The sequence below is a fragment of the Balaenoptera musculus genome, chromosome 2 (assembly GCF_009873245.2).
Source record: "Balaenoptera musculus isolate JJ_BM4_2016_0621 chromosome 2, mBalMus1.pri.v3, whole genome shotgun sequence".
NCBI lineage: Eukaryota > Metazoa > Chordata > Mammalia > Artiodactyla > Balaenopteridae > Balaenoptera > Balaenoptera musculus.
The window spans coordinates 80,978,290-81,002,416 of NC_045786.1; the positions used below are offsets into that span (position 1 = coordinate 80,978,290).

General features: G+C 38.8%; 1 protein-coding gene across 7 annotated transcripts in view; it reads left to right on the forward strand.

Annotated features, from left to right (window-relative positions):
- MYO5A (myosin VA) overlaps nt 1-24,127 on the forward strand; it is a 200,720-nt gene that overhangs the window by 106,248 nt on the left and 70,345 nt on the right. For all 7 annotated transcript variants that reach the window (XM_036842522.1, XM_036842523.1, XM_036842527.1 and 4 more), the window contains exons 10-18: nt 4,369-4,634; nt 5,264-5,345; nt 8,935-9,075; nt 11,077-11,202; nt 12,497-12,580; nt 17,875-18,036; nt 19,238-19,335; nt 21,708-21,794; nt 21,883-21,991. In XM_036842522.1, coding sequence (XP_036698417.1) covers nt 4,369-4,634; nt 5,264-5,345; nt 8,935-9,075; nt 11,077-11,202; nt 12,497-12,580; nt 17,875-18,036; nt 19,238-19,335; nt 21,708-21,794; nt 21,883-21,991 — 1,155 coding nt within the window. The remainder of the gene's footprint in view (nt 1-4,368; nt 4,635-5,263; nt 5,346-8,934; nt 9,076-11,076; nt 11,203-12,496; nt 12,581-17,874; nt 18,037-19,237; nt 19,336-21,707; nt 21,795-21,882; nt 21,992-24,127) is intronic.

Below are 24,127 nucleotides of genomic sequence, written 5' to 3' on the forward strand. Positions count from 1 at the left end.
TTTCTTCTCTGATCTTTATGATTTCTTTCCTTCTGCTAACTTTGGGTTTTGTTTGTTCTTCTTTCTCTAGTTCCTTTAGGTGTAAGTTTAGATTGTTTATTTGAGATTGTTGTTTCTTGAGGTAGGATTGTATTGCTATAAACTTCCCTCTTAGAACTGCTTTTGCTGCATCCCATATGTTTTGCATCGTCGTATTTTCATTGTCATTTGTCTCTAGGTAGTTTTTGATTTCCTCTTTGATTTCTTCAGTGATCTCTTGGTTATTTAGTAAAGTATTGTTTAGCCTCCACGTGTTTGTGTTTTTGATGTTCTTTTCCCTGTAATTGATTTCTAATCTCATAGCGTTGTGGTCAGAAAAGATGCTTGATATGGCTTCAATTTTCTTAAATTTACTGAGGCTTGATTTGTGACCCAAGATGTGATCAATCCTGGAGAATGTTCCGTGCGCACTTGAGAAGAAAGTGTAATCTGCTGTTTTTGGATGGAATGTCCTATAAATATCAATTAAATCTATCTGGTCTATTGTGTCATTTAAAGCTTCTGTTTCCTTATTAATTTTCTGTTTTCATGATCTGTCCATTGGTGTAAGTGAGGTGTTAAAAGTCCCCTACTCTTATTGTGTTACTGTCGATTTCCTCTTTGATAGCTGTTAGCAGTTGCCTTATGTATTGAGGTGCTCCTATGTTGGGTGCATATATATTTATAATTGTTATATCTTCTTCTTGGATTGATCCCTTGATCATTATGTAGTGTCCTTCCTTGTCTCTTGTAACATTCTTTATTTTAATGTCTATTTTATCTGATATGAGTATTGCTACTCCAGCTTTCTTTTGATTTCCGTTTGCATGGAATATCTTTTTCCATCCCCTCACTTTCAAGTCTGTATGTGTCCCTAGGTCTAAAGTGGGTCTCTTGTAGACAGCATATATATGGGTCTTGTTTTTGTATCCATTCAGCGAGCCTGTGTGTTTTGATTGGAGCATTTAATCCATTCACGTTTAAGGTAATTATAGATATGTATGTTCCTATGACCATTTTCTTAATTGTTTTGGGTTTGTTTTTGTAGGTCCTTTTCTTCTCTTGTGTTTCCCACTTAGAGAAGTTCCTTTAGCATTTGTTGTAGAGCTGGTTTGGTGGTTGATGAATTCTCTTAGCTTTTGCTTGTCTGTAAAACTTTTGATTTCTCCATCGAATCTGAATGAGATCCTTGCCGGGTAGAGTAATGTTCGTTGTAGTTTCTTCCCTTCCATCACTTTAAATATGTCGTGCCACTCCCTTCTGGCTTGTAGAGTTTCTGCTGAGAAATCAGCTGTTAACCTTATGGGAGTTCCCTTGTATGTTATTTGTCATTTTTCCCTTGCTGCTTTCAATAATTTTTCTTTGTCTTTAATTTTTGCCAATTTGATTACTATGTGTCTCGGCATGTTTCTCCTTGGGTTTATCCTGTATGGGACTCTCTGTGCTTCCTGGACTTGGGTAGCTATTTCCTGTCCCATGTCAGGGAAGTTTTCGACTATAATCTCTTCAAATATTTTCTCTGGTCCTTTCTCTCTCTCTCTTCCCCTTTTGGGACCCCCATAATGTGAATGTTTTTGCGTTTAATGTTATCCCAGAGATCTCTTAGGCTGTCTTCATTTCTTTTCATTCTTTTTTCTTGATTCTGTTCTGCAGCAGTGAATTCCACCATTCTGTCTTCCAGGTCACTTATCCATTCTTCTGCCTCAGTTATTCTGCTATTGATTCCTTCTAGTGTATTTTTCATTTCAGTTATTGTATTGTTCATCTCTGTTTGTTTGTTCTTTAATTCTTCTAGGTCTTTGTTAAACATTTCTTGCATCTTCTCAATCTTTGCCTCCATTCTTTTTCTGAGGTCCTGGATCATCTTCACTATTATTATTATTATTATTATTATTATTATTATTATTATTATTATTATTATTATTTTTCTTAACATCTTTATTAGAGTATAATTGCTTTACAATGGTGTGTCAATTTCTGCTTTATAACAAAGTGAATCAGTTATACATATACATATGTCCCCATATCTCTTCCCTCTTGCATTTCCTTCCCTCCCACCCTCCCTATCCCACCCCTCTAGGTGGTCACAAAGCACCAAGCTGATCTCCCTGTGCTATGCAGCTGCTTCCCACTGCCTATCTATTTTACGTTTGGTAGTGTATATATTTCCATGTCACTCTCTCACTTTGTCCCAGCTTACCCTTCCCCCTCCCCGTATCCTCAAGTCCATTCTCTAGTAGATCTGCATCTTTATTCCCGTCTTACCCCTAGGTTCTTCTGACCATTTTCTTTTTTTTGTTTTTTGTTTTTAGATTCCATATATATGTGTTAGCATACGGTATTTGTTTTTCTCTTTCTGACTTACTTCTCTCTCTATGATAGTCTCTAGGTCCATCGACCTCACTGCAAATAACTCAGTTTTGTTCCTTTTTATGGCTGAGTAATATTCCATTGTATATATATGCCACATCCCCGCATAGCACAGGGAGATCAGCTCGGTGCTTTGTGACCACCTAGAGGGGTGGGATAGGGAGGGTGGGAGGGAGGGAGATGTAAGAGGGAAGAGATATGGGGACATGTGTATATGTATAACTGATTCACTTTGTTATAAAGCAGAAACTGACACACCATTGTAAAGCAATTATACTCTAATAAAGATGTTAAAAAAAAAAGACAAATCTATCATAGTGGGATATTACTGACTTCTCTAAATTATTGATAGGTAAAGAAGTCCAAAAATTAGTTAAGTTATAGAAAGTTTGAACAAAACAGTTAACAACATTGATCTAATAGAACAATATGGTAACGCCATTCAAATAGAATGTTTAGAGAGTGCTGATCTGCTTTTAAATGATGTCACACCATTCATATATATAAATGAATGAAATAAGCTGCTTATTTAAGGGAGTTGTTCCATGTTGTTGGTAATGGTGCTGATTTGTATCTGAAGTGATTACTTGGGAGGAGGGGAGATGAAAGAAGGAAGGGACTGCTTCAATGGGAAGGGTCTGCTTCAGTGGGAAGGGTCAGGGGATGAGGGTGTCAGTAGACCCAGGTTCTAATGGTAATTCTGACATAAACTTGTTGTGTGATTTTTTTAAAAAATATTTATTTATTTGGCTGTGCCAGGTCTTAGTTGTGGCATGCGGGATCTGTACTTGCAGCAAGCGAACTCTTAGTTGCCACATGTGGGGTCTAGTTCCCTGACTAGGGATCGAACCTGAGCCTCCTGCATTGGGAGCATGGAGCCTTAGCCACTGGACCACCAGGGAAGTCCCTGGTTGTGTGATTTTCAACAAACTATTCTCTTGGATCTTATTTCCTCATTTGTAAATTAGAGATAACAGTGTTCACCCTACCTATTCCTCAGGAATGTTATCAGATGCAGTTGAAACATGTGAGTGAAGATGTTGAAAAATACAATGCATTAACATGGGTTAAGTTAAACAAGTATTTCTTGAATGCCTACTCATGCAAAGCCTATGGAAGGCAGCTGTAGGGGATACAGGGATCCCTGTAGGTGATACAGGGGATGCTTAGATTAGAGATTCTAGTCTAAGAAGTCACACAAATAACCATCAGGTTGTCTGTTTATAACCCTTCAGTACCCCACCCGCCATGGGCCCCCATTGCTCTTAGCGGAAAGACCAGCCATAGTATAGCCTCTGGCTTCATCTCATACATTTTCTCCCTCACTCAGCTTCAATCCCTCACATCTCTGGTTTCCCTCCCACCACAGGACTTTTATACCAGATGTCCCCTCACCTTGGAAGACCCTTTCACCAAGTTAACACCTTCTCATCCTTCATATCTCAACTCCATTTCTCAAGGCCCTGTCTCCTGCTTCCCTCAATAGGGCATTCTCCTTTCACATGGCATCTTAGTATCGTGTCCTCCTTTGTAGTAATTTTAATTTTAGGGAGCAATCATTTAGTTAACACCTATTTCCCCTAGTGACTGTAAGTTCTAGGAGGACAGGGTACATGTCTGTTTTTGTTTGCTGGCATATAATAGACGCTCAGTAAACATTTGTAGACAAGCTGACTCACTTTCTGACTGACTGACTGACTGAATGAATGAATGTGTCTGAAGAGAGATCCAAACAAGTACTCTCAGGAAACAAAGGAAGAGGTAATTTTAAAAATGAGCCCTAGAAGAGATTACAAAATGCTGCCTAGATGCTGGTTTGATGGATGATTGTGATTATCACTGATCAGCTTCAAGTGATCTTGGTGTTTGTTATAAGAAAGAAATTGCTGGGTTTTAATTGTTACCTCTTTGTTAGTATTTTTTAGTAAATTTTTGCTTAATTGATCTGGTCCTAGGAAATAACCCATTCTCTTTTGGCAGCCCAAGCATGAACCTCTCAGCATCTTCTGTGACCTCATGGCTGTGGACTTTGAGGAGATGTGTCACTGGCTCTGCCATCGGAAGCTGGCTACTGCCACGGAGACATACATCAAGCCCATCTCCAAGCTGCAGGCCACGAATGCCCGTGATGCATTGGCCAAGCACATCTATGCCAAGCTCTTTAACTGGATTGTAGATCATGTCAATCAGGTTCTCCATTCTGCTGTCAAACAGCACTCTTTTATCGGCGTGCTGGACATTTATGGGTAAGTGTATTTGGCTTAGTGGTCTGAGCGTTTCTTTCTAGAGACTATCTAGTAACTCTAAGTGGGTATTTGATTATGTTTCCTACTGGTGAGGAGAAGGGAAAATTAGAAGAGAATTTTTAAAAGTCTAATTTCATTTGCTAGTTTGCCTTCTCTGGGTACCTTTCTTTAATGTTAAAACCCTTCCTGTACATTTGCACTTTATGATGCCTGTTTCATTATCTGGTTCAGTTTTTCAAAAGAGTGTATGAAATTTCTATTCCCCGTTCCTTTCTATGTGTATATAGACACTGTGCATCTGTGACCTGACAAGAGCAATGGCTTTATCATAATTCTGATTATTCCCTACTTGAGGATGAATATGCTGTCCAAAGCGTATACTGTTAGACACGTCCGTAGGCTGCAGCCTTTAAAAAATCTCTCTGCCACCTGGCTGATGCTTATCTGCTGGGTACATATTTCATGTTATTGAATTACAAACCCTTATTTATCTTCACTGATGTGGAAAGAAAATTTCACAATGTTGGGGAATTTCCTATTGCTTTCTTTCTGATTTGCACATTTTGAATATTTTTTTAAAGTTATTTGTTCCTTTTTCTCCTCTTCCCATATTACTTTTTGTTTTACAGATTTGAAACATTTGAGATAAATAGTTTTGAACAGTTCTGCATAAATTATGCAAATGAAAAACTACAGCAACAATTCAATATGGTAAGAATTTTCTTGCTTGAATAATATTCTACCAAAAATTATTCTCTCGAATTCCTAGTATGTGTTTAAAGTTTGGTTCCAGAAATGAAGTTGTGAATTACAATTATTATCTATGGTTTAAAACAGCTAAACTGCTGAGGAACTTAGGATTAGTAAATGCTGCGACCTTGGAAAGATGTTTATGGTCCAGATTGGATTCAAGGTCATCCTTGGATTACTGTCTGAGAATAGTGAAAACTTGATCCAAATAAATTGAGAGAGGGAAGCCGAAAGTGTGTTAAGTAGTAATATAGGGGGTGTAAAACTTTGATCCCAGGGATATACTTCTGTTGGTCGTTCCTGAGGCTAACTATATGTGGAGTTATGACTATCTTAACTCTTACTTACTGTATTAGCAAGAGGTCAGAACAAGAAAGCCAGGACATATTCTCTTTTCTTCATATATATCAAGAAATCAATAGATGATGTTTCAAATGAATAAATTTTTAAAAAAAGCTGGTAAGCATATTCTTTAGAGGTAAATATCAGAAGAAATAGCTGAGGGAGTTAAAAATGGTCACTTCCAGGGAATGAGACTGGGGTTGGGGAGGGATAGGACAAGGGATTGTTGCTTGTCATCATAAAACCTTTAAACGATTTGATTTTCAAAAAATACTGCATGTACTTTGATAAAAATTTGGACCACCTTTATTTAACAAATTAAACTACTTAGTACAGTGAAATAATGTAGAGGTGATCTTAAAATCTTAGGCTTATGACTGTTTCTACAAGAATATGACTGGTGTATTTTGCATCTCTGCATAAGGGACATTAATAAAAACCTATCAGAGACTAAATTGAGCTTTATTTTTTCTCAGGGTTTTCCTGAGTTTCTTAATATTTTAATCAATGGCACAGCCTTCTGTTCTTTCCCAGTATATTTTGGCACAAGGTGACTGGAAGTATAAGGGACCAGTGCCAGCCTTATTAAGCACTGGCTAATTTGTTTATTTCTCAAGGACCTCATGTCTCCGCATGTGTGTTTCTTTTTTTTTTTTTTTTTTTTTTTTAATTTTATTCATTTATGGCTGTGTTGGGTCTTCGTTTCTGTGCGAGGGCTTTCTCTAGTTGTGGCAAGTGGGGGGCCACTCTTCATCGCGGTGCGCGGGCCTCTCACTATCGTGGCCTCTCTTGTTGCGGAGCACAGGCTCCAGACGCGCAGGCTCAGTAGTTGTGGCTCACGGGCCTAGTTGCTCCGCGGCATGTGGGATCTTCGCAGACCAGGGCTCGAACCCGTGTCCCTTGCATTGGCAGGCAGACTCTCAACCACTGCACCACCAGGGAAGCCCCGCATGTGTGTTTCTGACTCTCTCCTTTCTCTTTCCCTCTTTCTGTCTCTATCCATCTGTTTCTCCTCTCTCTCTCTCTCACACACACACACACACACACACTGCATCTTAGCCTCTCTCTGCACAACTGCTCCAATCCCTCTTATCAGATGGCATATATTTTTCTTCTGTTCCGTATATATTTTGTCAAGGTTTCTGCTTCCTCACTCACCTCACATTTCCTGTGAACCAAGCAATGGTTGGAATGCTCCCATCCTCTTAACTTGTTTAACTCTCATTCATCTTGACTTCTTTCAGCATCAGCTTCCACTGTTAATTGCCTCTTTCCTAGTTCTTATACCTGAGAAAGAGAATTTGATTAACCCAGTTCGTTCGTTCATCAGAGATCTCTGGCACTTGACTAGCTGTGACTAGGAGCATGGGGTCTCACAGTAAAGAATTTGGTGCTTAGGGCTGCTCCCTCAGCAGGGGCTGTGGGTAGGGCAGTGGGCAGGAGAAACATGGTGATTGGCAGGTTTAGTGCTTGGAGGCATTACCTTATCCACCAAGGATCTCTTGCCATATTGAACCTCATGCCCACCTGTCATTTTGGCAATTGAGAATCGAAAATTTTTGAGGCCCCATGGATTTTGCCAAACTAAACATAGAGACTTGTATGAGAAACAGGCTCTAAAGTTTGGAGCAGTGTTTTTGTTGTCAATGTGGAAACTACACTGCATGTAAATTAATGAATTAAAAAAAAGATAGGGCTCATTGTTTTGGAAATCATTGGTACCATCAGACAGGGCATCTTGCTGACACATGGTGCCCTATTTGCCTTCTCATTAATTAAAAGAACAGAAGAAATTTGCTTTCTAATTAACATGACATAAATATTCATATGGATGACAGGTTTGGTTGTTTTTTTTAACAAGCTTTTGCAGCTGGTTAGACTATAAATGCTGTAAATGAGCTAAGAGCAGCATTATAATAAGTGTAGAATAAAGTGGAAAAGTTCCAGGTGCGTGAGGAGAGTAAAGCATCAGAAATCTTGGTAACCCCTAAGTTTCATGGGGTTTTGGGTTCTAGGAAATATATGTTGTCTGGTAATAGCCACAGACGGCTTATCTTCCCAGAAAAGTTGCAAGATGTGTGAGATGAACCAAGGTGACAAAGGAGGCAAGAAAGAAAGTAGAACCCTCCAAGAACAAATGAGTAGAGGTCATTAGCATCTGTAGAGACTAGAATTTATGGGTTGGCTTCATTGGCTGTGCAGCTTGAAGCAGGAGCTGCAGCAGTGGTTGGATTGCCCTTCCCTCCTGGACCAACTTAACTTACCTTTCACTGAAGAACTCAGATCACACAGCCCTTCCTCAAGGAAGCCTTCCCTTGCCACCCTGTATCCAAACTGGATAAGGACTCCTGCTCTCATAGCTCGCCATTATTTTCCTCTGAAACATTATTACAGTTTGTAATTATATTTCTTGTGATTACTTGATTTCTGTTTCTCCCACTAGTCTTCGAAGTCCATGAGGGCAGAGCCCATGTCTATTTTGCTAATGGTATGCAGTGACTGGCATAGGATAGGCAGTCAATACATATTTCTGCTAAATGCTTCAGCCATTGCTTCTCAGTGGAGATGAGAAGCATTTAGCAGAAATAGCAATGGATTCATAGTGGTTGCAGCTGCTCGCAGATTTGGATGTAGAAGCCAGAAAAGTGAGCCGTAGATTCCCTGACTGTGGAGGATAATCAAGGCAGACACAAAAGACCAACTGTTAATCTAATTCTGAGGCACATGAACTTCCAACACCACAGTCTCTTAAGAGAATTACTTTGTTGTGCTGTAAGCATCACCCAGAATGTTTCAGTAGTCTGGAGGGCATCCTCTCTGCATAGTTGTTCAAGGCCAGCTAAGGCATTTCTGTGCCCATGTGGTCAGCAACACTGTGCAATAATTTAAGGGACCAAAAATTATATAGTGCAGTTTGGGACATATATCAAAAAATCAAAAAAGACTGCCATATTTATCAGCTATTTAAGTATTCACATACTTAGATTTTCTTGTTTGCCGAAAATCCTATATTGCTGAGGTTTTACTGTCTGTGGTTTATATTTGCTTTCTTATTTTGTTCTCTGCATGTAAATCATGTTTCTCCAAGATTGTTGCTAGAAGCCATTGACTATCTCAGATTATGTTGGTATCCTTTTATAAATGTTTCTTGACTAACATTATTTATGACAATGATGCAGTAATGCCAGTTTTTTCTTTTTCATTTCAGCATGTCTTCAAATTAGAACAAGAGGAATATATGAAAGAACAAATTCCATGGACACTCATAGATTTTTATGATAATCAGCCTTGCATTAATCTTATAGAATCTAAACTGGGCATTCTAGATTTGCTGGATGAGGAATGCAGGGTAAGTATGATTTTCTGATGTACTTAGTATATGAAAATTGATACATCAAGGTCAAATGGTAAATGGGTTTAAGCAGAGACTCACTAGTATACCTTGAGGTGCCATGGTGGCAACAAATGGAGGTCACCCTAACTTGCATTCTGAAGGGTCACTAGACCCAAAGAGTTCAAAATACATTTGAAACTAGGAGAATCTCCCTTCTCATTGGCATTAGATACAGCTACTACCAATTTTAGCCACTTTTGTTATTGATATGCTTATATTTGGTACTTTTTGTTCAGTGGTATGATATAGTTAAAGAAATGCAAGAAATTGTACAGAAGGCATTTTGAATAACAGTTCTAAATATCCATAATTTTAAAATTAACTAGTTGTTCTTTAGTACTGATATATATGGTAGAGAGGGAGTTTTAGCTTTAATATTTGAAGATGCAGCATGTGGAAAACATATCAGATCCCCAGCTTGACTGCTAACTGAGTTATCCTAGACAAATAACCTATCCTTTCTCTTAGTTGCTCTTTAACTTTTATGCCATAAATTGCAACTTAATGCAGGTTGATCCTCCTAAGCATCCAGATTTCCTGCAACATTAAGAATGCAAAGACAAATACTGTACCTTTTCACGTATACGTAGAATCTAAAAAATAAAACAAACGAATGTAACAAAACAAAAAGAGCCTCACAGATACTAGAGAACAAACTAGTGGTTACCATTGCGAAGATGGTTAGGGGGAAGGGCAAGGTAGGTGAAGGCGGGATTAAGAGGAACAACCTACTAGCTATAAGATAAACGAAATAACAAGGATGTTATGTACAGCACAGGGAATATAGCCAATATTTTATAATAACTTCACATGGAGTATAATCTATAAGAATATTGAATCACTATATTGTACTGAAACTAATATAGTATTATACGTCAACTATACTTCAGTAAACAAAAAGAATGCATGTAAAGGTGCTCAGCCTCACTTGAAATTAAATAAAATGTAAATCAAAACAAAAATGGGATACTGCTTTTTACCTATCAAATGGGTTTAAATTTGATAATACCAAATTGATATTTTTTTAACGATTTTTTTGATGTGGACCATTTTTAAAGTCTTTATTGAATTTGTTACAGTAATGCTTCTGTTTTATGTTTTGGTTTTTTGGCCACAAGGCATGTGGGATCTTAGCTCCCCAACCAGGGATCGAACCCACACCCCCTACATTGGAAGGCAAAGTCTCAACCACTGGACCCCCAGGGAAGTCCCCCAGATTGATATTTATTGCATATATACTCTTGATGAAGGGCATGAGTTAGTACAACATATTTTTGAGGAAATTTGACAATATTTGTGAAGATTTTAAATACACATACCTTTTGACCCATCTGTGGAACTGCTGAGACTTTACCCTATGAATATACTTACAAAAGTATCCAAGGTTTTTGTGTAAAAGGAGCCGTTGTGGCAGTTTTCATAATAACAAAAAATCAGTAACAACCTAGTAGCCATAAATACAAGAATGCTATTGTTAAGAAGAAAAAAAAATGCAAGGAGTTTATAGAATGATCCTATTTGTGTCCATGCCTTTCAAGACAGAAAGATAAAGAAGTTGGTGGAAATGGTGAGAGGAGACTATTCTCTATTTTATACCTTTCTGAATTATATAAATGGTCCACTGTGTGCAAATGTTATTTTTATTTAACAAATTTTTAAAAATATATGATAGTCATGATATTTCATTTGTGAGGCTTTTGTTGCTTTAAAAGCATATCGAATATTTATTTGATGACCTCTGGTATAGGCAGGTTGAGTTGCTGAAGGTCTCAGTCATTGCTTTTCATTAGTCATTGGTTTGGGGCCTCTAAGAGAGAAATGTGAAAGGAATGAGTTCCTAAACTGGATGTAAAAGTTGTTAGGAAAGCCAAAACATGGTCTCTTGGTTGATGCATCAGAAGCATCTCATAACAATATTCACCTTGTTTTCTTTCTTTTTTTTTCCCCTGAATGTAGATGCCTAAAGGCACAGATGACACTTGGGCCCAAAAATTGTACAACACACATTTGAACAAATGTGCACTCTTTGAGAAGCCCCGTCTATCAAACAAAGCTTTCATCATCCAGCATTTTGCTGACAAAGTAAGGAAGTTTTATTGTCTCTTTCTTTTTGAATACTTAAGTTCAAAGAGGAAAAAAAATCAATAGTCAATAGATAGCATTTTTTTCTTTGCTGAGCTTGCATTCTTTAGCTCCGGTTAGGAAAAGTAAGCTTAAATGTTGGCTTATTGGTTTTCTCTTTCTTTAACCTAAATGGAATTATATTAGGAAATAAATACACGTTTACAGTCCTCTATCTATAATTCTGAAATCCAAGAAACTCTGAAATCCATGTCTTTTCATAATTCATTTAGTGGCTAAGCCTGATTTTTGACCTGAACTAACATGAGGTTATTGATAGTCTTTATTTATCCCAGTTAGGCTGGATATTTATATATTTCAATGTAGAAATGTTAATATGTTTGATTACAGATTGCTGCCTCAGATTCTGCTAAAAGATTCTGGGTTCTGAAACCCAAGGGTTTCAGAATAGAAATTGTGGACGTGTGTCACCCTCTGTGATTGATTCAGTGGGTCCCTACTAATGAGGCATGCAGACTTGCTGCTTCACAGGTTCTGTAGTCTACTCAGAAAATCTGGAGCTATGACACTAGTTTATATTTCCAGGAGATTGTGGGGTAGCCTTCTGGTAAACTTCCCATGGTCCCCTTTAGGAACTGAGGGTTTTCCGAGTCTATCCTGCTCCTAGCTGGAGACCTTGGAATGGCTTCAGGGCCGCCTAAGGGCTTTGTGGTACAGGCTGGGGACCCTGAGTGGTAGATGGCTGAAGTCTTCTAGAAGCAGGGAGAGTCCATTCTCATGTAGTTCTACTTACCGGATCATACAGTGTTTACCCAGCCTCCATCTACATCCATCGTCGCCGCTTCAGCTTTCTGCCAGACAGCCATTTGTTCCTTCTGACCCTCTCTCCCACTTTCATCTCTTCTCTCCCAGAGGAGACTTACCCCTGCGGGAGGGTGAGCTAGGTTTGAAGGAAATACAGTGGGTCAGCCTTGGAGGAGCTCTCTTCGGCTGCATGAGAGAAGAGAACAGCTTCTTCTGAGTCTGCTTACCCATGAACTGGGATGATCTTTTAGATCACAGTTAATCAGCACTGCCACTCTTCCCTAGGAAAAACAATATTTGGGGAGTTTTACTCTAGAGTTAACATGCTTCTTACCAAGAATGGTACTAGTTTCTTAGAATAAAACTAATGATAACACTTCACTGAGAGCCCATCACATAGCCTGAGCCTAATAAATATTTTTGTTGTTGATGACAGTCATATCTATTCAAAAGTTTTATTAGCTAAGGAGATTTTCCCATGTGTTTTCAGGTGGAATACCAGTGTGAAGGCTTTCTGGAAAAGAATAAAGACACTGTTTTTGAAGAACAAATTAAAGTTCTTAAATCAAGCAAGGTAACCATGTATAGTCTTTCTCCAATCAGGATATATTCATTAAAATGTTTCTTACTTAAGCATTAGCTTTTTAACAATAATAATAATTGTTCTAACAAAATCAGCTTTACTGTTAGTTTTTTATTTATCAATACATGTGTCAGGTCCTGTTTTAAATGCCTTACGAGTGTTAACCCACCTAATCCTATGATGAGGTGATATTATCATTACTCCCATTTTACAGATGAGGGAACTGAGGCACAGAAACTTCATAGGTATAAGTTTTCAAGCCAAATTATTGATAAAACACAGGCTGTTGAGCTCAGAGTCTGCACTCTTAACCACTATGCAGTGGTGTTTTATGTGAAATTTTTGCCTCCACAGCAGTTCTAGGCTCTCTTGTGCCTTTGTGAGAGACCATGAGAGAAAACGTTTTGTTGTTGTTGTTGTTTTTGGCTGTGTCATTTTGAAGGGATGCACTAGAGACATGGCCTTAAGCATTCCATCCAAATAAAGATTGACCTCTGGATCGTTGAGTGCAATTTCAGGTGTGGTCCAAAGCACTTTGAAATTATTCTTCTTAGGCATAGATACCAGAAACACTGCTTTCTAGTGGGAGAAGAATATTCCAGATTACAAAGAAGTATGATGGCTCTCTGAGGTTGATCCCAACCTCCACCCTTTGACTCTCTTCAGGAGAGTATGGGGAGTGGAGCACGGCTCACTTTCATCCTATAGGGAGCAAACCAGAAAGCTGGTTACTTAATTTAACAAAGTAAATATTCAAATATTCAGTGAAAGACTAAAAATATTCGTGTGAATTCTTCTGGATTTCTGACCGGCACTTTTTGTTTTTCTGGTTTATTCTAAGAAAATCCTTTTAACTTCAATGGAATGTTATATGAACATTTTGACTCTTGTTTTTGGAATAAAAACTTTTACTTTCAATTATTTTGATAATAGAAAGATCATGTAAGGACCAAATTCCAGTTTTAAACCTCAGAGAATAATGAGTCTATAGTCTTAAGTGTCTGTAGAAAAAATCATTTTTTCACTTATCCTCTTAAGCCCTGGACATTAACGCTTTATACCTTATAGGAGTGATGTATAAGAGAAAATTCTCTCACAGTGCCAATCCCTGAGTATTATTCAGTTAAAGATTATAAATCATTTTAGTTTATGAATACTGATGAAAACCCTGGAATTCTAGTGTTACTACTCTCAATAATTTAGCTTACACAGAACATTCACAGGTTCTCATTCCCCACGCACCCATAATCTTTTGCGTCGTTTTTCTGACCTAACTTTTCTGACTGGCTAGTGGCTCCTTAATTTCCAGAAAGTAGCTATGCATTCTGAGGAATCATTTGGAGTAACTGCCAGTCTATATAGCACTGTTGCAGTTGGGTGGAGGTGGTGTGAGATTTACAAAGCTTAAAGGCCAACACTGCTCCCAGTCAGCAGAAACCCAACCCAAGGGTATGAACTTCATGTTTTAATTTTTCTGCACCTGATAGGAAGCAAGTGTAACCTAGTGTTGATTTGTTCTCTTGGAAGTACTAATTTTAGAAGATCAGTATTTGTGTTATGTGTTTTCAACAGAATTATTTTTGTGGTAATACAGTGTGGGGTTCTGTTTGTGTGTATGTGTATTGTCTTTTTTTTTTTTTCTTTAATTTTGCAGCTTCTAGCCACTTGAAAAGGAATTAAGGTATTAAAAAACTTAACAGAAGGTGTCTTAATTCATGTTTTCCCACCGTAAAGAAATCTGTTGCTACATCAAATAACAGGAAGCACATAAGTAAATTGCAGCTCGATGAAATACTACTAAATTGCAACTCTACTAAATGTCATTAAAAAGAGTTATATCCCCTACTTTCCATGTTGCTAATTGATGAAGGGAAGCACAGTTCATCTACTGAGTTTATGCCTCAAATCTCTCATCTGTAAAACAGAATCATGATAGTATCTACTTTCAGAGGTTGTTATGAGGATTAAATAGGTTTTATTAAGCTCTTAGAGCAGTGCTTCATGTATAAAAAGCTCTTAGTGAATAATGTTGTTGTTGTTGTTACTGAGATGATTTCCCACATCTTTATGAAGCAGTTACTTGGATTCTTCTGTCTTCTTTAACACTCTTTCGTAGACATATAAGTTCAGTCTTAAGCAATTCAGAGCCCTGTCTTAAGCATAGACAGATCAAAGAAACAAGATGGAATGTCCAGGCATATCTACCTACTTACATATTTGACTTTCTGTTTATCTGCCTTTCTCTCTTGAAATGAAGTTGGCATCCTCAGTCAGTGGGGAATGGCTAAATTTTTCAATGAATGATTTAAGAAAATTGGGAATTTAGCAAGGTAAACAGGTAAATGAGATAGGCAGAGGAGTTAGGTAATAACCACTTAACCAAATATTTAGATGATATCATATCATAAAGTGGTAAGTGCTATAAAGAAAGTAAAACAGGGCACCAAGCTAGAGAGTGACTAAGCTTGGGCAGAGGTGAGGTGCTCCACTAGACACAGTGGTCAGGAAAGGCCTCTCTGAGGATGTGACATTTGGGCTGTACCCTGAATAATAGGAGACAACTGTGTCAGTGGAAGAGTAAGTGAGGAGTGCTGAGACTGTATAAGATGGTTGTGTTTGAGGTCCATAAAGAAGGCCAGTATGACTGGAGCATGGTAGGTGAGTAGGATGTATAGGATGGGTAGACAGGGGCCACTTTCCGGAGGGAAGTGTGGTAAAGAGTATGGATTTTATTCCTGTTCCCGTGGAAAGTCTGAACAGTTTTCATATGGGGAATGATATGCTACTGTGGAGATATGGTGGGGGGGCTGTGGATAGGGGGGTAGTAATCTAGGGGACAGATAGTGGACTGAGATACTGAGATTATAGCAGTGGAAATGGCTTATGATTTGTGGGTAGAGTTGACTGGTCTTGTTGATGGTTTGACTATGGAGAGTAAGAGAAGGAGAGAAATTGAAGATGACTTCTATGTTTTGGGCCTGAGATGCTGGATGGATAATGGTGCCACTTACTGAGGTGAAGACTTGTAAAAGATCAGGCTTCAAGAGAAAGGATCAAGAGTTCTGTCTTGGACTCATGGATATGGAGAACAGACTTATGGCTGCCAAGGGGGAGGGGGTTGGGGGAGGGATGGAGTGGGAGGTTGGAATTAGCAGATGTAAGCTACTATATGTAGAATGGATAGACAACGGGTCCCGCTCTATATAGCACAGGGAACTATATTCAATATCCTTTGATAAACCATAATGGAAAAGAGTATGAAAAAAAAAAGAATATGTATATGTATAACTGAGTCGCTTTGCCGTTCAGTGGAAATTAGCACGACATTGTGGGTCAGCTATGCTTCAATTTAAAAAAAAAAAGAGTTTTATCTTGGACATGTTTTGCCTGAGATGGCAATTAGATAGTCAAGTGGACATGCCATATAGGAAGTTGTAAATGAAAGTCAGCACGTCAGGGGGAAAGTCAGAGTCAGTGATATAAATTTGGTAGTCTTAAGAACTAGATGGCATTTAAAGCAATAGGACTGGATAAGATTGCTTAGGGAGAACAAGTAGGTGAAAAATAGTAGAGAGTAAGGCATTCCAACTCCTAGAGACTGACCTGAGGAAGAACCAGGAAAGAAGTCTGAAAAAAATGGCCCACGAGGAAGCAGGAACACTGCCTAAAGAAGAAATTGTAGTTTCTAATATGACAATGTAAAATGTTCTCTTTTTTTTTTTAAATGAAAACTCAATGTAGAGAATTTTAAATTTATAATTTGTATGAAGAGGAAGACACATATATATGCATCTATATGTGTGTATGTGTTCTGAACTCTCAACACTGAGTAGTTTTCTGGTAGATATTGTAGAACTTCAGTTAAATTGTAACACTAGTGGTGAATATGATATTTCAACCCAGCTCTATTAACCATTTCACACAGAAGAGAGAAAAACAAAGTTTAGGTAGGCAGCACTAATGTAGAGCTAGCAATTTACTTGGGAATGACAGAAGTGTGTAGATAGATCCTAGGGTCCTTGGCCTATTATCGAATAGCCTTACATCTTAACTCTGTGCTGAGTTTTCAAATCAAATCTATTAGGAACTCTTATTTTTCCCCTTTGTGATACAAGATAATGGTAAAACGTTCCCCTACCCCCACCCCCCTCCCTGCTTTGTAGCTAACCGAGCTATATGTATTCCGTAAAGCAAGGGATACGTTCATTTGTGCAGCAAGCAACCATTATTGGTATGTCATGTACAACAATTTGTTATATACATCATGAATTATATCCTAAATTACCCTTATAATTGATAGATACATTATAGCAAATGAACTTAATTTTGTTTTTTAATGAAAGAACTCTTTTAAAATTATTTCTTCTGGAGATATTCTAAGTTTGTTAGATAAATAATTGGTTGTTGCCGTTACACTTTGACTTATAAGAAGGATTTATTTTATGTATGTGGACTGTGTCACTACTGTAAAGATATGTACATATATCAAAATGTTACTGTCAATTAGTTTGAAGTCTCTTTTGTTCCATAAAATGTCTTCCAACCACATTAACTTATACTATCCACCCATTTATTAACTACCAGATCTTTTAATAGCCTTTCATTTCGTTAACCTGGTAGAACACAAAATTGATTGCAGGAATTATGCAGTCAAGTTATAAATCCTTTGAAAACAAATGCAAAGCTTACAGGATATGGGCAGGGTTTCCTTTTACCTTTTTTCCCAATAATCCACATTACTTTCTAAAAATTACTATTAATTCATGATTTTTTAAAATCTTATTAAATTGTAGAACTAGTTCATGACACCCTTCCTGATGAGATTTTCAGTGATATTTTTTAGTTGGTACTCACCATTTGAGTTAGTGGGTAGACAGATGAAGCATGATGATAAAACATTTGGTGGAACTGATGTAATAAGACTTTCAATTAGTATTTTGCTCATAAAATAATTATCGTTTAAAACCAGTAAAATGGTTAGAGTGGCCATTTCCTGTGGATTAAGATTTCAAGTCTCAGTGGAGTAGTTTTGATTTTGTTTTCCCCCAAATAAGGTTGTAGAATTACTGCATTTTTCCATCTATATTTTTGCAGCATTGATGTCACCTCCCTCTCATATTTTTGGCTCCTAACACAGATATTGATTATTTCTGGAAGGTGACTCTGAAAGGGGTTACTTAAGGAAGGGAATCACTATGGATTGCGAATCATCATAGTGTTTCTGGGAAGATTTCCAATTGAGTTTGGGTTTAGAGTGTGATTTCCTTTTACTGTTTTTGACTCAGTTTAAGATGCTACCAGAATTATTTCAAGATGATGAGAAGGCCATCAGTCCAAGCTCAGCCACCTCTTCAGGGCGCACGCCCCTCTCCCGCACTCCTGCAAAGCCCACCAAAGGCAGGCCAGGCCAGGCGGCCAAAGAGCACAAGAAAACGGTGGGGCACCAGGTGAGTTCAGGGAGCCGCTGCTGCAGTGCTGCTTCCCCTCTGGCTCAGCTGGAGCCTCAGGTCTTCCTTTGTCAGCCTCCCAGGTGGGGTCCTCAGGTGAGGAGAGGCTGGAGCTTTCACTGTGAGAACACAGAACACTGTGCACTCATACTTCTCCCCTCCTAACATAGACCCGTGACTCTGCTTAAGCGTTTCCCAAAATAATTTTCTCTACGTTTTAATTCTTCTAGTACATATCCTCCCTCACAAACCACTGCTGCCTTTGTTTTGTTCTCTGGCTGTTTCCTCTCTGGAGTTGTACAGCTCCTTCAGCCCAGGGACAGTGCCCTCTGTTTTCTTTGATGTTTCATGCACCATGGGGAGTGGGAAACATGACACACGTGCTTAGTGCCTGAACTAGGGCTGGGGGCTTTGGGCAGGAGGCTGAGTGCTAGTCAGCTTGTTTTCCTGAGCAGATAGGAAGCAGGGCCTGGCACAGGTCCACAGCCCCTGTTCTGATCCCATGTCCCTAAAGGTAACCCCACCCTGGCTGTACTCTTCCATCCTCAGCGCCCACCCCCCTCATTTCCTGTACTCTTTTAAGTTATCTGCTACTTTTTTCAGTATCATACAGCAAAATTCCTACTGTACATGATTAAATGACCCTAATATCTTTAAAGCAAGCTTATATTTTTAGTCAAAGTTTTAAGTGTACAACAGAAAGCTACAGAAATCTATATTAAAAGGGTGGGTGGAAGAATGAACTCTATTGTGATGATAATAATGATGTGTGATAATGATGTGTCTAAGTAGGTTCATCAACTGTAACCCATGTACCACTGTGGTGGGGAATGTGGATGATGGAGGAGGCCATGCCTGTGCCAGGGTAGGGGGTGTGGGGGACATCTCTGTACCTTCTGTTTGATTTTGCTGTGAACCTAAAACTGCTCTAAGAAAATAAAGTCTATTTTAAAGGGGGGGGGTGTGCAGTGGTGGTGGTGGGAGGAGCGAGAATATCTGTTTAGCAGAGTGAGCATGTAAATGGTAGGGTTTAAGCAAATTTGAACCAAAAGCCCTAGCAGCTCCACTGTTGAGGGCTGGTCAGGTTCACAGGTGGCAAAGTCATCTCCACTAGTGTCATTCGAAGAAAATTTTCAGTTGTTTTATGTCATCTTTGACTTTGACAAAACCCTGATGCCCCTTTCTGCTCTTTTTCATGCAGTTCCGAAACTCCCTTCACCTGCTTATGGAGACCCTGAATGCCACTACCCCTCACTACGTGCGCTGTATTAAGCCTAACGACTTCAAGTTCCCATTCACGTAAGTATTTCTCAACTGCTGAATTTAAAGTATCCATATCTCATAAGGATTGCCAAACCAGCAGCAGGGAAAAAATACTTAGGTAAATCTTCATGTCTTGTAGAGGGAAACAACTAGTTAATAGAACTTCTTCAGTTTTTGTTCCCTTTTAAGAATGTGAAAACAGGGAATTCCCTGGTGGTCCAGTGGTTAGGACTCCACGCTTCCGCTGCCGGGGACCCTGGTTCCATCCTTGGTCGGATCAAGGAACTAAGATCCCACAAAGCCTCACGACGTGACCAAAAAAAAAAAAAATGTGAGAACAAATTAGTAGTTGGCCTTCTGACGATTTTAAAAGTTGAGATCAACCACACATTTCTAGTACTATTTTCTATTTGCAATTTACTTCATTTCAAGATCTTTTTGGTTAATTTGGGCTTTAGTTAAAACCAGAGCTGGGTGAGATAAGGTTGCTTTGTCAAAGGCTCACAATCATCCCTGCTACTTTTCAACTGTTGAAACTATCAGAGAATGTGTACTTTTACCAAACATCTTGTCTTATGTCAAATACCATTCGTGAGAGGAAGTTTTTTCCAAAATGAAAATATTTCTCTAATTTTGAAAGTAATGCATGCACATTATAAAAACAATTTTCAGGAAATATAAAGTAGTGTAAAAATAAATGAAAGAGCATTTCATTATACCCAGAGAGATAATAAGTATTAACTGGCATAGATCCTTCTTGATCATTCCTTCCCTGCTATGTGTGTGTGTGTGTGTGTGTGTGTGTGTGTGTGTGAGAGAGAGAGAGAGAAAAAAAAAAGAGAAGGAGAGAGAGATTAATAAAATGGAAGGGATCATGCTGTAATTGTTGTTTTGTATCTGCTTTCAACTTATGGGTGTTTTCCATGTTAGTAAATACAAATCCACATCATCATTTTAATTATTTATTTATTTATTTATTTATTTATTTATTTATTTATTTATTTATGGCTGTGTTGGGTCTTCGTTTCTGTGCGAGGGCTTTCTCCAGTTGCGGCAAGCGGGGGCCACTCTTCATCGCGGTGCGCGGGCCTCTCACTATCGCGGCCTCTCTTGTTGCGGAGCACAGGCTCCAGACGCGCAGGCTCAGTAATTGTGGCTCACGGGCTTAGTTGCTCCGCGGCATGTGGGATCTTCCCAGACCAGGGCTCGAACCCGTGTCCCCTGCATTGGCAGGCAGATTCTCAACCACTGCGCCACCAGGGAAGCCCCACATCATCATTTTAATGGCTACGTCATATCCCATTATATACACATACCACCACCATTCTTTTAAATTATTCCCTATTGATGGCCATTTGGGTTATTCCTATGGCTATGATAAACATCTTTTGCCAAACATTTTTGTATATTTGCCTGATTATCTCCTTAGAATAGTGTATTTCCAGAAGTGGAATTTGTGGGTCAGAGATTAGGCACACTTACCAAAGGCTGTAATAACTCCCACTCCGCAGTGTGTGTGTGATCCTTTACCTACACCCATGCCAGTCTTGCCCTTGGAGAGTCGGCCTTAGACTGCAGGGCACTTCTGAAAGACTGTTGTATTCTTCTCGTTGCCAAGAAGCCCTTTCTGGAGGAAGTGAGACGCTGGAAGAAGCTGCCACGCCCTGGGCGACTTTCCTGGACAGCCCTAGGGGCCATCACCTTCTGTCAGCCAACCCCATCTCCCATCACCAACAAAACACTTGAGAAGATAGCACAGCAGAAGCCTCGGATAGTTCACTCAGGGCTTAATTGGGGAGTAAGAGGAATCGTCATCCCGTAAGAAGCAGGCCTTGCTACTTCTTCTTTTAGTGTCAATTTAACATTAAGGTGCCGTTTATCTAGAGTGAAATACACATAAGATATAATATAAAATATTTTTCACTGACATGGACACTATTGATGCTTAGTATGTATACACTGAGTTGAATAGCTTTTAGAACACCAATAATTTTTTTAAAATACCTGAATGGGGCATATTTAATTTGTTCTTCTTGTTAGAGAAATCTCCAGGGCTGGCCAGTCTTTATTCCAGGGGAGCTCTGTATGGTGAACTAAAGAGTTATGAGAACAGCTAGTCAGGTCAAGGCATGTAATGAGCATGGCACAGTGCAGAGGAGTTTGGGCTTTTTAAATATATTTAATGGCATTTCTTATAAGTTTGTGGTATGTATTTTTACTGCTAATGGTCTTTTCCCCTCTCTTACATGGAGTTTTCCATTTTGATCACTGTTCCAACTTTTGAATTTTTTTTTCTAATTAATCCATTTGGCTCTTTACAAAAGAATTCAGTCTCTGGACTGAGGAAAGTAGTTTGTGGCTAGAGCCACGCTTCTTTGTGTATTAATGATTTCCATTTTTACACATAGGTTTGATGAGAAGAGGGCGGTACAGCAGCTGAGAGCGTGCGGTGTCCTGGAAACCATCCGAATCAGCGCAGCAGGTTTCCCCTCTCGGTGGGCTTGACATTTTTCAAATATAAGGGATCCTAAAAGGGGAGGTTCCTGCTTCTTTAAATAAGCTGACATGAGTTTCTTTTTATAGGTGGACTTACCAAGAATTTTTCAGCCGCTACCGTGTCCTAATGAAGCAAAAAGATGTGCTAAGTGAGAGAAAACAAACATGCAAGAATGTTTTAGAGAAACTGATACTGGTAAGAAAGATTTTTCACTTACCTTTATCAGAACAGATGTTTGCCAAAGGCCTTGTGATTGTAACCTGTGAATGTCCTAGGAGGATCCATATACCACTAATCCAGGTTATTCAGGGGTGGAAGGGTGGAGAGGCACACTGTCTTGGAGGTCAAGGCTCCCTGTCTTTACGATGGAAGGACTAGTGAAGATGATGGTCCAGTATCAAGAAACAGGATGGTGAGGCCTGGACCCAGACTTGAGACACATTCTTTTTAGAGTTTGATCATTTTCAATAAAAATTTACCAAGTACTAAATTTTTATTGAAAATTACTTATGACAGACACCAGGCCAGATGCTGTGTGATTAAGAAAAAATAAGTCTTGTCCTCAGGTGACATAGTCTGTCTTGGAAATTAATGCATTTTAAAGATAAGTGTAATATACCTTAGTGTCTGTCAAATGCTGAGTGAGTGAGACAAGAAATCAACGGAAGACAAAGCCACATCTGCTATGGGAAGGAGGAACTATTTCATGGAAGACATGTATTTTGAGTCAGGCCCTGAAGAGTGGGTAAGATTGTATAAAAGTGGAAGGAGACTATCTAATAGGGAGCAAGGAGCAGAAAAGCATAGTTTTCTCAAAAAGCAGTTAGAGTAGGATTTTTGTTTTTGCTTTTGCAGTAAAAAAAAATGGTGCATGGGACAGTAGGGAATTGGTTAGGAAATGTGGGTTGGTGTTTGAAGAGACTTGCATACCAAGCTAAAGCATTCGCAGACTTCAGAATGCATCAGAGTCACCTTCAGGGCTTGTTAAACTACAGAGTGCTGGGCCCCACCCCTAGAACATCTGATTTGGTAGGTCTGGGATGTGTCCAATAATGTGCATTTCTAACAAGTTCCCAGGTGATGCCGACGCTGGTTTGAGGACTACATTTTGATAACCACTGATGTAGGTTGTAGAGAATTTAAGACTCATGAGATGCTGTTTAAAGAATATTTTCACTTATTTGACACTAGGTTGGATGGATTACCTCACTTTGAAGTAATTAGTCATAATTATTAGCTTTTAACTAGATGTAATATCTCTTCTTTGGTGATAATAACTTTATTTTTCTTGAAAGAACTTAGGCCACTTTCCTGGTAATGTGTAAAAGAATCTGATACCTTTTGAATCTGGCCTAAGTCCTTTCTAGGGAATGGAGAGCAGAAAGTAGGGACAGCCTCCCCCCGCCAGACTGCTCCCCCCTGGGCTTGGGGCCACAAGGTAAAGGAGTGCAGGCTTGGGGGCGAGGGAGGGAGAGCTGAGATGAGATGGGGCAGGGAGAAGGAGACAGGGAGAGGGAACCACTTTCTAGCTCTTCCAGCTAGCCTCCTTTGCAAACTTTATTGATTTAAACTGAAACAGTTTTAGGTATATGTGGAGATTTCTGATTTTCTGTTTTCATGTACAAGATAGGAAATATTTGCTTACAGTGAAAAGTGATTTTCTGTGTTTTCACTTAGAATTTCAGATCACAGTATTGATTATTATAAATAAATTCTACTCTTCTTTTGATACAAGATGGTTAATAACTCGCATGCTTCTAGATAAGTTGGATCAGAATATAGTAGACCAAAAATAGCATGCATATATATCTGTGTTTAGTGCTCAACTTTGTTTATAATCAGAAGTCAATGAGCATTATAAATGATTATATTTTTGTAAAAGGAGTTTTGAAATTTGTAGGAAGATTTACTGTTGATAAAACCAAGAGATAACTGTTGAGAAACTTAACATGAATATGCAAGATTTTTTAATCTTTTACTTTTATTTTGTGTGCATTACTTCCTGCCTTTCTCTTCATACTGGTGTTTTTGTCCCTTCAGCTTTCTCATGGAACACACAGCCCGATGTAATCCTTACAGCCTGGGTCAGTCAGAGGGAGTGTCAGCACCTCCATTTCCTTGAGATATTTAAAATACAAACAAGCAAATAGTAGCTGCCTATAACCCACAACCAAGTTTTTGGGCCTCAGATAATAACTCCAGGTAGAATAATTCTGGAAAATAACTCTTAAACTGCAGTTTTCCTTAAAGTCCCTTCTATTTGCTCAGCTTGCATAGGATCAAAAAGCTGGCTCCATTAGTTAACTGTGATGTAGCCCAAGTTTTAGCTAA